This window comes from Mobula hypostoma, chromosome 7, assembly GCF_963921235.1.
Source record: "Mobula hypostoma chromosome 7, sMobHyp1.1, whole genome shotgun sequence".
In the NCBI taxonomy this organism is placed as follows: Eukaryota; Metazoa; Chordata; class Chondrichthyes; order Myliobatiformes; family Myliobatidae; genus Mobula; species Mobula hypostoma.
Genome location: NC_086103.1, coordinates 10,352,516 through 10,365,932, shown reverse-complemented (window position 1 = coordinate 10,365,932; position 13,417 = coordinate 10,352,516). Strand labels below are relative to the sequence as shown.

The 13,417-nt window shown below is 43.7% G+C and overlaps 1 protein-coding gene across 1 annotated transcript in view; it reads left to right on the top strand.

The window, feature by feature from the left end:
• The window catches only part of LOC134349877 (protocadherin Fat 3-like), a 146,019-nt gene that overhangs the window by 76,827 nt on the left and 55,775 nt on the right, over positions 1 to 13,417 (top strand). Inside the window, exon 5 of the mRNA XM_063054842.1 lies at positions 10,561 to 10,632. Coding sequence (XP_062910912.1) covers positions 10,561 to 10,632 — 72 coding nt within the window. The remainder of the gene's footprint in view (positions 1 to 10,560; positions 10,633 to 13,417) is intronic.

The window sequence follows — 13,417 nt, the reverse complement described above, 5'->3', positions numbered from 1 at the left end:
ACTGAGAAAGGTTGAATAGGTTAGGATTTTATTCCCTGAAGCGTAGAAGAATGAGGGGAGATCTGATAGAGGTATATAAAATTATGATGGATATAGATAGAGTGAATGCAAGCAGGCTTTTTCCACTGAGGCAAGGGCATAAAAAAAAAAACAGGACATGGGAGGTGTATGGAGGGATATGGTTCGTGTGCAGGTCAGTGGAACTAGGCAGAAAATGGTGCGGCACAGCCAAGAAGGGCCAAAACTCCTGTTTCTGTGCTGTAGTTTTCTATGGTTCTAACTCAGTTCAAACCATTTTCACCATTTTCATTTCGCTCTATAAGTTTATTTTACATAACTGAATAATTCGTCATCCATTCTTAGAATCCGTTCATTTAATATAAACATTATGTGCAAATATCATTGATTTTCAAAGTTGATTTATGTTGTCCCAGTGCAATAGGACTTGAATAATCATTTAGCTCACGTTATAATTGTACAACAAAGAAGTTGAATTCCTTTGCTGAGCTGATTTGGAAGGCTTGTGATCTCCAGCAGTTATATGACCTGGTTAGATGCCGTGGAAATCATCAATTTGCGTGAAGGCCGCGTGAAATCTTCGTATGAGCGCAAGCGCACTTTGGGGTCGTGCGTGAACAAATAAAACAAATAATTCTGGATAGAAACTTAGCCTTAGCTCCGTTGCCACCGCGCAAACAGTATGCAGAAAAGCAATGCGCAGAATTAGTTATATATGTAAGCAAGACATTTACACTCTAATATTTTTGGAAAATAGTTTCATGCCAGTTCGTGTCCCAGTGCCAAGAGGTATCGTCTCCTAAAGGAAGAAGAGAGACCAAACTTGCTTTAAGTTCCTCTGAAATAATTAGCTCTCTTTTCAGTGTCCAGATCACATCTTGGAGGACACTGCATTCAGAAACATTTAAGTAGAAGGGGAAGAAAATCAACTTTCAATGTTCAAAATAAATTTTTTATCGATGGTATGTATACCATATACAACCTTGAGATTCATTTTCCTGCCGGCATCCACGAAAAACCAATAGAGCAAAGATCGACAAGCATCCAATATACAAAAGAGGACAGATCGTATATAAAATAATATAAGAGTAATTACATAATCCTGAGTATATGGGCTGAAGGTTAACATAAGTCCTCAAGGGGTGCATTTGCTATCATTTGAATTTGTGGATGTGCCTGTAATATTCGGTCCCTCTGCAGACACAGAGAAGATGGCAAATGCAAAAGGAATTGAACTTCCGATATGGTGAAAGTTTTACAATCGGCATGAAGATTAAACATTCTGCCCACGTTCCTAACGACACAGCAGCACATATTCTCTTTGCGGCATACCCTGTTTGATAAAACTAAATTGAATACTAAACTGATATGATAGTGAAGCGTTCCGACATTAACACCATGAGTATATTATATGCACATAAGTTTAAAGAAGCCCTTTGACAAATTTCCATTCAGAGGGCCAATTGACAAAATTCTAATGCATTAGATCACTATATTGGACGCTTTGCTAAAAGATTATCATCTTCTATATTACTTATATCGCCCAAAGAGCGACCTCTTGCAGTTCATCCAGTAGAACAATATAGAGACTATGTCAATGTATCCATCAAAATAATTTTGATATAGAACGGGGAATAATAATGTTTGTTTCTGTTATAGACTGGTGGTCCGGAGACGCTAATGTCACTGGCACTGAGGTCTGTTTGTGTGTGTGTGTGTGTGTGTGTGTGTGTGTGTGTGTGTGTGTGTGTGTTTGGTGTTTGTGTCTGTTTCCGGGTGTACATGAGGAAGGGTGACAGTGCGGGGTACAATTTCTGATATCTAAGAATGACTTAGGAATGGGCGCACAGGAAAAAATTACTGTTTTCATTCCGGTTGACACGAAGTTCAACACGGGTAGCATCTTTGACAACCAGGATAGTCGGCTATTCGGGCCGAGACCGTTGATCAGGGGTGGAGTATAAAGCATGAGGAATCAGTGTTGGAAGGTGGAGCGGGGTGGATGTAGAAACCCAAGCTGAGAGGTGAAACCGGGAGGAGCGGAAGGGGTGAAGTAAAGAGCTGGGAAGTTGATTGGTGAAAGAGATACAGAGCTGGACAAGAGAGAAATTAATTGGATAGGGCAGTAAGCCATACTCTTTGGTATCTGGCTTTATATAGGATAAACAAGCTAGAACAACTTCCTTACTAGATATAGCCATTTTAAACACATAGCGAACAGGAATTACAAAGTGAAGAACCCAACATTTATACTAAATTAAAAGAAGAAATTGAAACATTATGGAACATGAACAGTGTACACATTGTCCCAATAAATGATACCTCCTACTGCTCTCCTCCCAAAGTCACTACACAATAGTATTAAACAGTTAGACCTACACAGCATTATTTATATAAACACCGCTATGGTCGTCCGAAAGTTTCTAGCAATTGAGAAATGATTGTGTTTGACTATGGTTGTACATAGGTTTTACGAGCTTGAGCTGAGACAAATATATATTAATACGAATTCTGAAAAATTCTCCGAATTTTTGACAGACAGTAAATATATATCTCTTAGCCAAAGGAGAAATCAGACACGGCCGATCAAAATATCGTCCTATTACTTGTACATATGGAGTTATACCATTATGCATCTCGCAGCTATTCAGCACAATATACTGATAAGAGAGCAGAAAAATATGCCTTAACGGTATGAACGGATGTAGAAAAAAACTGAAAATGCGCTGTGTAATTCTAAATCTACCCTACAGGATAAGCAGACGTCTTCCATGTTGCTACATTGACTACCAATTTGCATTTGAACCTGTCCCACACATGGTTAATAGGAGCTCCTAATAAATATAAACTACACCAACTACTCCCAATACTTGAAAAATTCCTACAACATGTGACGAAGTATTGGCGTACTATTGTCACCCTATCGACGAACTACCAAAATAAAAAGAACCACCACCGCTATCAAAATAAAACAAAGCGTTTTCTTCAGGTCGACAGCTAAGATTTTGTCTAGCCTTAAACTCACTTCCAAATTTACAGAATCGGGAGAAAATAGATCAGGATCAGATCAGGTAACAACGAAAGGAATTATGCCTTGAAGTACCTTCTATACTTGGGCAATTAATATACACCTTTCATCAGTAGAAAAATAAAGCAATTAATTCAAATATTAGAACTCTACTACTTAGATATAAACATGAACTTTGGACTTTACACATAAGGAAAAGTGTAACAGAGCTTGTATATTGTAAAGCAAACCAGCAGGATACTATAGAACTGATGGATGAAAAAAAAACATATAAGTATTTGGAATATCAATTTTCAAAGGAAAATATATCATACTGCGAAAAAGGGAAAAAAAAACTTTCGACAGAATTTACTTTAGGGTTAAGAGAAGATTACCAAAGAGAGCTGAATAGCAAAAGTGACAATGAAAAATAAACAACTTCGCTATTCCCATAATAAGTTATCCTTTTGTCGTAATATCTTGGTCCGAAATCGATCTGAGAATTTTACAAAGAAAAGTAACCGAATGACAAAAACACTAAGTACACTCGATTGCACTTAGATTAATGATACCTGGGAGAAAAGGAGGAAGACGAATAACAGCCGTGATACCCTGGTTACGATTTTTTGTGCTATGCTGTAGCTATTTCATTTCAGCAGTTCTGTAAGAGTAGTCTGTACTGCCTTCAGCTTGTTTGCGTTCGAGCTGAGATAAGCAGCTTTGTTATTCAACTTGATGTGCTATCAGCCAATCAGGATGGTACACTTGAGAGGAGGTTTCAGAAAACGCGGGCTGAGAGCTCTGTTAGCGGGAACTGGAAAATTACTGGTGAAAAGATAGCTGAGGATGCCGTCCCTGTTGCACAAGCTGCTTTGTGCAGATGAATGGCATCAAGGTGTAGGAAACTAATACTCCATTGAGAGACCCGTTATTTCGAGATGGATTTCGAGCGACTTTCGGAAGTTTGTTTGTCGTTTCACACAGACTGAAGGTCCTGCGCGTAAGTGACGACAAGTTCAAGATGAGCTCCAACTTAAATGCACATTTGACTGATTTAAGAGTATTAGACATTTATTTTTCATTTAATAACAGTTGGCTTAAATTAACATTCTTAAATACATTTCTTTATAATTGTATGCAGTGTACCATCTGTTATTGTTTGCATGGGGCAGTAATTCACAGAACTCTCACACAAACCGGTGTTTGTCTGGGCGAAGCATCACACACTCACGGATTTGGCGGGAACAAATTCGTGTACACCCTAGACTGACGAAGCCGGAGAAAGGTGGGTTCGTCGCCGTGGAATCTAATGTCTGTTAGCGAGGGTCAAACGAGACGATTTTCCAGAGACCCTAAGAGAACAAGGGGTTTCACACACATAAGCATTTACACAACAGTTAGATAAAAAAAAATAAGGATATATTTTCATGAAACAAATGGATATTCAGCACCCACGCGAGCATATGACAAGAAGTAAACACCACTAAATTTCAATGAAGAAACTTTCACAATAAAAAAGAAAAAAAAATAACCAGTGTATGAGCGTGACCCTCCATGGAAGATATCCCCAAGATCAAAGCAGACTAGGTACAGAGAAGATGGCGTCGAATGCCTGCTTCAGAATTGGAGGCTTCTTCCCAGAAACAGAGGTTCCTCGTGGCAATACAGGACCAGATGATTAACACATGTTTTTTTGGAAAAAAATAGAAAATCAATTAGCAAGAAATTAAAGACAATAAATCCAGTAAACTATTCTTGAACCTAGTGCTGCGAGTCCTGAGGTTCCTGCTGTTCCTTTCTGATAGCAGCTGAGAGAAGCGACCATTGTCATGGTCCGGTCCGTGAAGTCCGCATTCCGGTTCAGGGTCCGGTCTGTGAAGTACGCATTCCGTCTGTGAAGTACACAGTCCAGTCCGTGGACTCAGGGCTCCGGGTCTTCCAGCTGTCCCTTGTTTGAGTTAATCATAGGCACCTGATTCTCATCTTTAGGCTTGCAATATAAGTAGCCTTGGAATTGGGTGTGGACTGCTGGTTTGTCATCATGTCAGTCCCCCTTGGATCAACCTGCTGATGGAAGGCTAGTGAAACCATTTGTGATCTCTAGGCCTGGTTGGAGGACCACTGCTTCATGGAGCCTTGTTGCCACTTGTTGGAGTAGTCTTTGTGGTATGGATTCGGCTGTTTCCTGCGCCAGCTGAGTGGCTGCGAGCCACTCCGAGATGGCTAGGTATTCCGCTGTATCTGTAGCCAGCTGAGGTTGCTGCCTGAACTGAGACTTGGAGCTACCCCAGAGCAGAGATGGAACTATCTGTTGTTATTTGGTGTTTGCCTCTTCTTGTCCTCGCCTCTGTGGGGCAAGTCAGGCCGTTTGGCCGTTGCCCTGCAGGGGGACTTGTCTTGTCTTGTCCTTGCTTCTGTTGGGTAAGTCCGGCCGTTCTGCCGTTACCTGACGGAGAGACCTGTCCCACCTTGGTGTTAAGATCAAGTTGAGTTCCGGCTTGTCTTAGGATATGTCCAGGCTCTATGTTTCTGTTCTGTTCTGTCTCATGTTAGTGTCGTGTTAAAGATGAGTCCCGGCTTGTCGAAGGATAAGTCCTGGCTCTATGTTGATGTTCGGTTCCCAGTCTGTCTCTGAGTTTCAAAAAGCCAAGCCTCGACGATCCCACAGCCAAGCTCCAAGAACCCTAGCCTCGAGGATCCCGCAGCCGAGCTCCAAGAACCCAAGCCTCGAGGATCCCGCAGCCGAGCTCCAAGAACCCAAGCCTCGAGGATCCCGCAGCCGAGCTCCAAGAACCCAAGCCTCGAGGATCCCGCAGCCGAGCTCCAAGAACCCAAGCCTCGAGGATCCCGCAGCCGAGCTCCAAGAACCCAAGCCTCGAGGATCCCGCAGCCGAGCTCCAAGCACCCAAACCTCGAGGATCCCGCAGCCAAGCTCCAAGAACCCAAGCCTCAAGGATCCAGCAGCCAAGCTCCAAGAACTCAAGCCTCCAGGATCCGGCAGCCAAGCTCAAGACTCACGAACTCAAGAGTCAAGGATCCTTTGGCTTGCCTTTGACAAGGTCGCGCATGGGAGGTTAGTTAGGAAAATTCAGTGCCTTTGACAAGGTCTCGCATGGGAGGTTAGTTAGGAAAATTCAGTCGCTCGGTATACATGGAGAGGTGGTAAATTGGATCAGACATTGGCTCAATGGAAGAAGCCAAAGAGTGGTAGTAGAAAGTTGCTTCTCCGAGTGGAGGCCTGTGACTAGTGGTGTGCCACAGGGATCAGAGCTGGGTCCATTGTTATTTGTTATCTATATCAATGATCTGGATGATAATGTGGTAAATTGGATCAGCAAATGTGCTGATGATACAAAGATTGCAGGTGTAGTCGACAGCGAGGAAGGTTTTCAGAGCCTGCAGAGGGACTTGGACCAGCTGGAAAAATGCGCTGAAAAATGGCAGATGGAGTTTAATACAGACAAGTGTGAGGTATTGCACGTTGAAAGGACAAACCAAGGTAGAACATACCGGGATAATGGTAAGGCACTGAGGAGTGCAGTGGAACAGAGGGATCTGGGAATACAGGTACAAAATTCCCTAAAAGTGTCGTCACAAGTAGATAGGGTCGTAAAGAGAGTTTTTGGTACATTGGCCTTTATTAATCGAAGTATTGAGTATAAGAGCTGGAATGTTATGATGAGGTTGTATAAGGCATTGGTGAGGTCGAATCTGGAGTATTGTGTTCAGTTTTGTTCACCAAATTACAGGAAGGGTATAAATAAGGTTGTAAGAGTGCAGAGAAGGTTTACAAGGTTGTTACCAGGACTTGAGAAACTCAGTTACAGAGAAAGGTTGAATAGGGTAGGACTTTATTCCCTGGAACGTAGGAGAATGAGGAGAGATTGATAGCGGAATATAAAATTATAATGGGTAAAGATAGAGTGAATGCAAGCAGGCTTTTTCCACTGAGGCAAGGGGAGAAAAAAACCAGAGGACATGGGTTAAGGACGAGGGGGGAAAAGTTTAAAGGGAACATTAGCGGGGGCTTCTTCACACAGAGAGTGGTGGGAGTATGGAATGAGCTGCCAGACGAGGTGGTAAATGCCGGTTCTTTTTTGACATTTAAGAATAAATTGGACAGATACATGGATGGGAGGTGTATGGAGGGATATGGTCCGTGTGCAGGTCAGTGGGACTGGGCAGAAAATGGTTTGGCACAGCCAAGAAGGGCCAAAAGGCCTGTTTCTGTGCTGTAGTTTCTATGGTTCTATGCATCCCAAGCCAAGCCTAAGAACCAAGACCCCAAGCCAAATTGAAGACCCAAGACCCCAGCCTCAAGCCTCAAGAGCTATGACCCCAGCCTGTCTCCAAGCTCAGGCCTGCAGACCCCAGCCACATCCTGTCCTGAAGACATGTCAGGTTCTTGCCTGGTTCTGGGGTCCGAGCCCGAGGCAAGACCCTGACTCTGGGTCCTTGACCAGTCTCGGGCTGGAAGTCGAAGCCTTGTCTCCTAGTCCACGGTTCCTAGTCCTGGCCCTGCTTTCCCTAGCCCAAGTCTGCGTTCTTGTCCCTGCTGCTGGTCTGAATCCTGTCACGTCGCTACTCTAGTCAAGTCCTGTTCCTTGTACTTCAGTGTCTGTGTCTTGCATTTGGGTCCGTTCCCAGCACCCCATTGTGACACCCCATGTCCTGGTTACCGGAGGTCCCATGATAGAGGACGTTGCTTTCCTGCGACAGCTTTTCACGTAGTCAATGATGGGAAGGGCTTTACCCATGATGGACTGGGCCGTATCCATGTCTTTTTGCAGGATCTTTCGTTCAGGAGCATTGGTGTTTCATAGAAACATAGAAACATAGAAAATAGGTGCAGGAGTAGGCCATTCGGCCCTTCGAGCCTGCACCGCCATTTATTATGATCATGGCTGATCATCCAACTCAGAACCCCGCCCCAGCCTTCCCTCCATACCCCCTGATCCCCGTAGCCACAAGTGCCATATCTAACTCCCTCTTAAATATAGCCAATGAACTGGCCTCAACAGTTTCCTGTGGCAGAGAATTCCACAGATTCGGCACTCTCTGTGTGAAGAAGTTTTTCCTAATCTCGGTCCTAAAAGGCTTCCCCACTATCCTCAAACTGTGACCCCTCGTTCTGGACTTCCCCAACATCGGGAACAATCTTCCGGCATCTAGCCTGTCCAATCCCTTTAGGATCTTATACGTTTCAATCAGATCCCCCCTCAATCTTCTAAATTCCAACGAGTACAAGCCCAATTCATCCAGTATTTCTTCATATGAAAGTCCCACCATCCCAGGAATCAATCTGGTGAACCTTCTTTGTACTCCCTCTATGGCAAAGATGTCTTTCCTCAGATTAGGGGACCAAAACTGCACACAATACTCCAGGTGTGGTCTCACCAAGGCCTTGTACAACTGCAGTAGTACGTCCCTGCTCCTGTACTCGAATCCTCTCGCTATAAATGCCAGCATACCATTCGCCTTTTTCACCGTCTGCTGTACCTGCATGCCCACTTTCAATGACTGGTGTATAATAACACACAAGTCTCGTTGCACCTCCCCTTTTCCTAATCGGCCACCATTCAGATAATAATCTGTTTTCCTATTTTTGCCATCAAAGTGTATAACTTCACATTTATCCACATTAAATTGCATCTGCCATGAATTTACCCACTCACCCAACATATCCAAGTCCCCCTGCATCCTCTTAGCATCCTCCTCACTGCTAACACTGCCACCCAGCTTCGTGTCATCCGCAAACTTGGAGATGCTGCATTTAATTCCCTCATCCAAGTAATTAATATATATTGTAAACAACTGGGGTCCCAGCACTGAGTCTTGCGGTACCCCACTAGTCACCGCCTGCCATTCTGAAAAGGTCCCGTTTATTCCCACTCTTTGCTTCCTGTCTACTAACCAATTCTCCACCCAAACCAATACCTTACCCCCAATACCGTGTGCTTTAAGTTGGCACACTGATCTCCTGTGTGGGACCTTGTCAAAAGCCTTTTGAAAATCCAAATATACCACATCCACTGGTTCTCCCCTATCCACTCTACTAGTTACATCCTCAAAAAATTCTATGAGATTCGTCAGACATGATTTTCCTTTCACAAATCCATGCTGACTTTGTCCGATCATTTCACCACTTTCCAAATGTGCTGTTATCACATCCTTGATAACTGACTCCAGCAGTTTCCCCACCACCGACGTTAGGCTAACCGGTCTGTAATTCCCCGGTTTCTCTCTCCCTCCTTTTTTAAAAAGTGGGGTTACATTAGCCACCCTCCAATCCTCAGGAACTAGTCCAGAATCTAACGAGTTTTGAAAAATTATCACTCATGCATCCACTATTTCTTGGGCTACTTCTTTAAGCACTCTAGGATGCAGACCATCTGGCCCTCGGGATTTATCTGCCTTCAATCCCTTCAATTTACCTAACACCACTTCCCTACTAACATGTATTTCGCTCAGTTCCTCCATCGCACTGGACCTTCTGTCCCTTACTATTTCTGGAAGATTATTTATGTCCTACTTAGTGAAGATAGAACCAAAGTAACTATTCAATTGGTCTGCCATGTCCTTGCTCCCCATAATCAATTCACCTGTTTCTGTCTGCAGGGGACCTACATTTGTCTTTACCAGTCTTTTCCTTTTTACATATCTATAAAAGCTTTTATAGTCCGTTTTTATGTTCCCTGCCAGTTTTCTCTCATAATCTTTTTTCCCCTTCCTAATTAAGCCCTTTGTCCTCCTCTGCAGAACTCTGAATTTCTCCCAGTCCTCATGTGAGCCACTTTCTCTGGCTAATTTGTATGCTTCTTCTTTGGAATTGATACTATCCCTAATTTCTATTGTCAGCCACGGGTGCACTACCTTCCTTGATTTATTCTTTTGCCAAACTGGGATGAACAATTGTTGCAGTTCATCCATGCAACCTTTAAATGCTTGCCATTGCATATCCACCGTCAATCCTTTAAGTGTCATTTGCCAGTCTATCTTAGCTAATTCATGTCTCATACCTTCAAAGTTACCCCTCTTTAAGTTCAGAACCTTTGTTTCCATACCAAGCTGTGATGCAGCCAGTGAACATACTCTCCACCAACAGCTATAGTAGTTTTTCAGAGCCATCTTCGCAAACTCCGCAGGAAGTAGAGGTTGTGTCGTACATTCTTCATAATTGCCTTTACGTTCTGGGCCCAAAATAGGCCCTACGAAATGGTAACACCGAGAATTTAGGGTTGCTATATCTCTCTCTATCTTAGATCCTCCGATGTGGACTGGCTCGTGGATTTCTTGTTTCCTTCTCCTGTCTTTTGTCTTGATGATATTGAGTGTGAAGTTATTGTTGTTTCACCATTCATCCGGAATTTCAATCGTGCTGACTCAACACCACTTTTAGTTCGGTCTACGACAGCCATGGCTTCAAATATTTGAATACGGTATTGGATCTATGTGGGTCCACACAGTCAAAAATATATAACGTGTAGAGCAGGGGGATAAGCATACAGTCTTGTGATCCACCTGTGTTGATGCAGATCGTGGAGGTGATGTTGTTGCTAATTCGAACTCCCTGGGGTCTGCAAGTGAGCAAGTCGATGAACAAGAAGGTATTGAGGCTAAGGTCTTGGAACTCATTGCTCAGTTCTGAAAGGATAACGGTAATGAATACTGATCTGTATTCGATAAAGAACATCCTGATATATGTATCTTTTCTATTCTGATGTTGCAAGTTTGAGTGAAGAGCCAATGAGATGGATTTAAGTAGTCTCTCAGGCAGAAGTTGATACGATTTATCTTCAACCTCTCAAAGCACTTCACTGTGGTTGTAAGTGCTATACGATAGTCATCGAGGCACGTTGTCACGCTCTTCTTTGGCACAGGTTTAGCTAAAGCCTTCTGGAAGCAGATGGGTACGTCATGTTACCGAGGAGCTAGTTAGAGATCTCAGTCAACACTCCAGCCAGTTACCCCGTCTGTGCTGGATGGTTTTTGAGGGTTCGACTTCGAAATAAACAATTAGGCCTATACAGCAGTAGTTATGTAAAGCTCCAGAAAGCCACAATACTGAACACCAACGGAATATTCTGAAGCTTCAAAGCATTTGAGAATTGAATGTGCTTGGCTATGCTCGTACTTTGAGTTTAACCATTTTGAATTAGAGAAAAAATTAAAAAATATATTAATTAGACAAACTCCAGTTTCACATTTGTAGAATTTATTGTGTTACTACCTTTAGCTGTGGTTGTTAATCCACCATAAGTGCCATTGTCACCAAGTAGTCTTTTTCTATATAACACTGGACAGCAGATATTTCGATAGTGTTGCTTCTTCAGCATTTTTTGTTCATGTTCGACGGCTTGAAGCTGAACACAAATATGATTTTATACTCCTTGCATCACGTAGCATTTATAGAAACAGGAAATTAACTTTTATGGAATGGAACGTCTTTAATTGCAGAACGGTGCTGACGCTTTGCCATAGTTCATCTGAGCTAAATTTCATAAGGTACACCCCAAAATATTCTAGAAGCAAAATTTTGTTAACCAGTGCAATACATTGAAAGATATTATTAGTTCAGGAGAATGGAATGACCCAAATGCAATGGGATTCCGCTTTAAAATAAAACCCTCTTCTGCATAGTTTTTTTTTCTGCACAACTGCACAAATCTAACTATTATGGTCGGATACACGGGTCAATATAACGGTTGATCTCATTGGATCACAGAGATGCCGGTGCATCTCATCTCTTTTCCGTTGCACTCTGTGTGGATTCATGCATTTTGCTAAGTTTAAGTCCAAAATATCATCTTAAAAATGATGCCGTGACTTACGGAGACCTAAACAGTATCGTGAGCAGAGCACTTCGAAGAGGTTACTCACAACTCGACGAAGCTTGTATACAAGTAAAGCTTCGCGGGCGTTCGGACATTCCGGAGGCCCCATGAGCGTCGGGAGCAGAGCACGGCGAAATAAAGAAGCTGCAGGCGAGGAGGCCATTGTTGGGAGTAGGCTAGCGGTGAGAGTAGAAGCGTTAGGCTTTGACGAAAGAGGCTTCGTCAAGAAGAGGCTCAGGCCAAAGACACAGGATTGAAGATTTAGTCTAGGTTGCCCATTGCATAGTGCAGGCAGGATGGCTAATATGGCAGTGGAAATGTAGGATGTGGTAATTCATGGAAAATGATAGTCTTCCTGATGACTACACCTGTGGGAAGTGCAGCCAACCCCAGCTCATAAAAGCCCGCTTTAAGGAGCTAGAGCTGGAGTTGGAGGCATTTAGGATCATGGGGGAGGCAGAGCAACTGATGGATACGACTTTTGAGCAGGTGGTAATATCCAGAGTGCAGAATTCGGGAGGTGGATGGGTGAACAGCGAGAGAGGTAAAGGCAGAAGGGAGAAGGAAGTCAGTGAGGGGTTCCCCTGTGGCCATTCCCTTCAGCAACTGCTATACCTCTTCAGATACTGCTGAGGGTTTCGACCGATCTGGGCGAGGCAGCAGTAGCCGGACCAATAGCACTGTGGTCGGCTCTGAGCCTCAGAAGGATAGGGTTAAATCAGCCAGAGAAGTAGTCATATGGGACTCGATAGTTAGGGGGAAAGAAAGGAGATTCTGCGGCAGCAAAAGAGACACCAGGATAGCGTGTTGCTCCCGGGGTGCTTTGTTCCAGGATGTCTCTGAGCGGTTGCAGAATACTCATGAAGGGGTGGGTCAGCAGCCGAATTTCGTGGTGCATGCTAGTACCAATGACATAGGTAGAAGAGCGGTACATGCCCTGCACAGTAAGTTTAGGGAGTTGGGAAGGAAGCTGAACAGAAAGTCCTCCAAGGTGCTAATCTGCGGATTATTCTCGGTGCCACGATCTCGTGAAGTTCAGAACAGGAAGATAGCGCAGATGCAGGACTGGCTGAGGAGATGGTACAGGGGCAGGGTTTCAAATTATTACATCATTGGAAATGTTTGTGGGGCAGTCGTGAACTGTAGAAGTGGGACTGGTTACACCTGAACTGGAGGGGAACCAATAATCTGGGAGGGAGGTTTACTGATGCTGTTGGGGAAGGTTTAAACTAGATTTGCAGGGTATGGTAACCGAAGTGAAACAGCAGAGGATAGGGCGGTTGGCACTAGGCAGAGACAGCTTGTAGGGAGTTTGTGAGAAAGAATAGGCAGATGATAGAGCAAAGAGACACTCAGCCAGATGGTTTGAGTTGTGTCTATTTTAATGCAAGGAACATCATAAGAAAGGCAGATGACCGTGGAGCGTGGGTCAATACGCGGAACTACGATGTTGTGGCCATTACAGAAACTTGGATGTCTCCGGGGTAGGAATGGAAAGAACTGTGCCGTTCTTTAGATAATTCAAAAAGAACAGGGAAGGAGTCAAACGAGGTGGGGG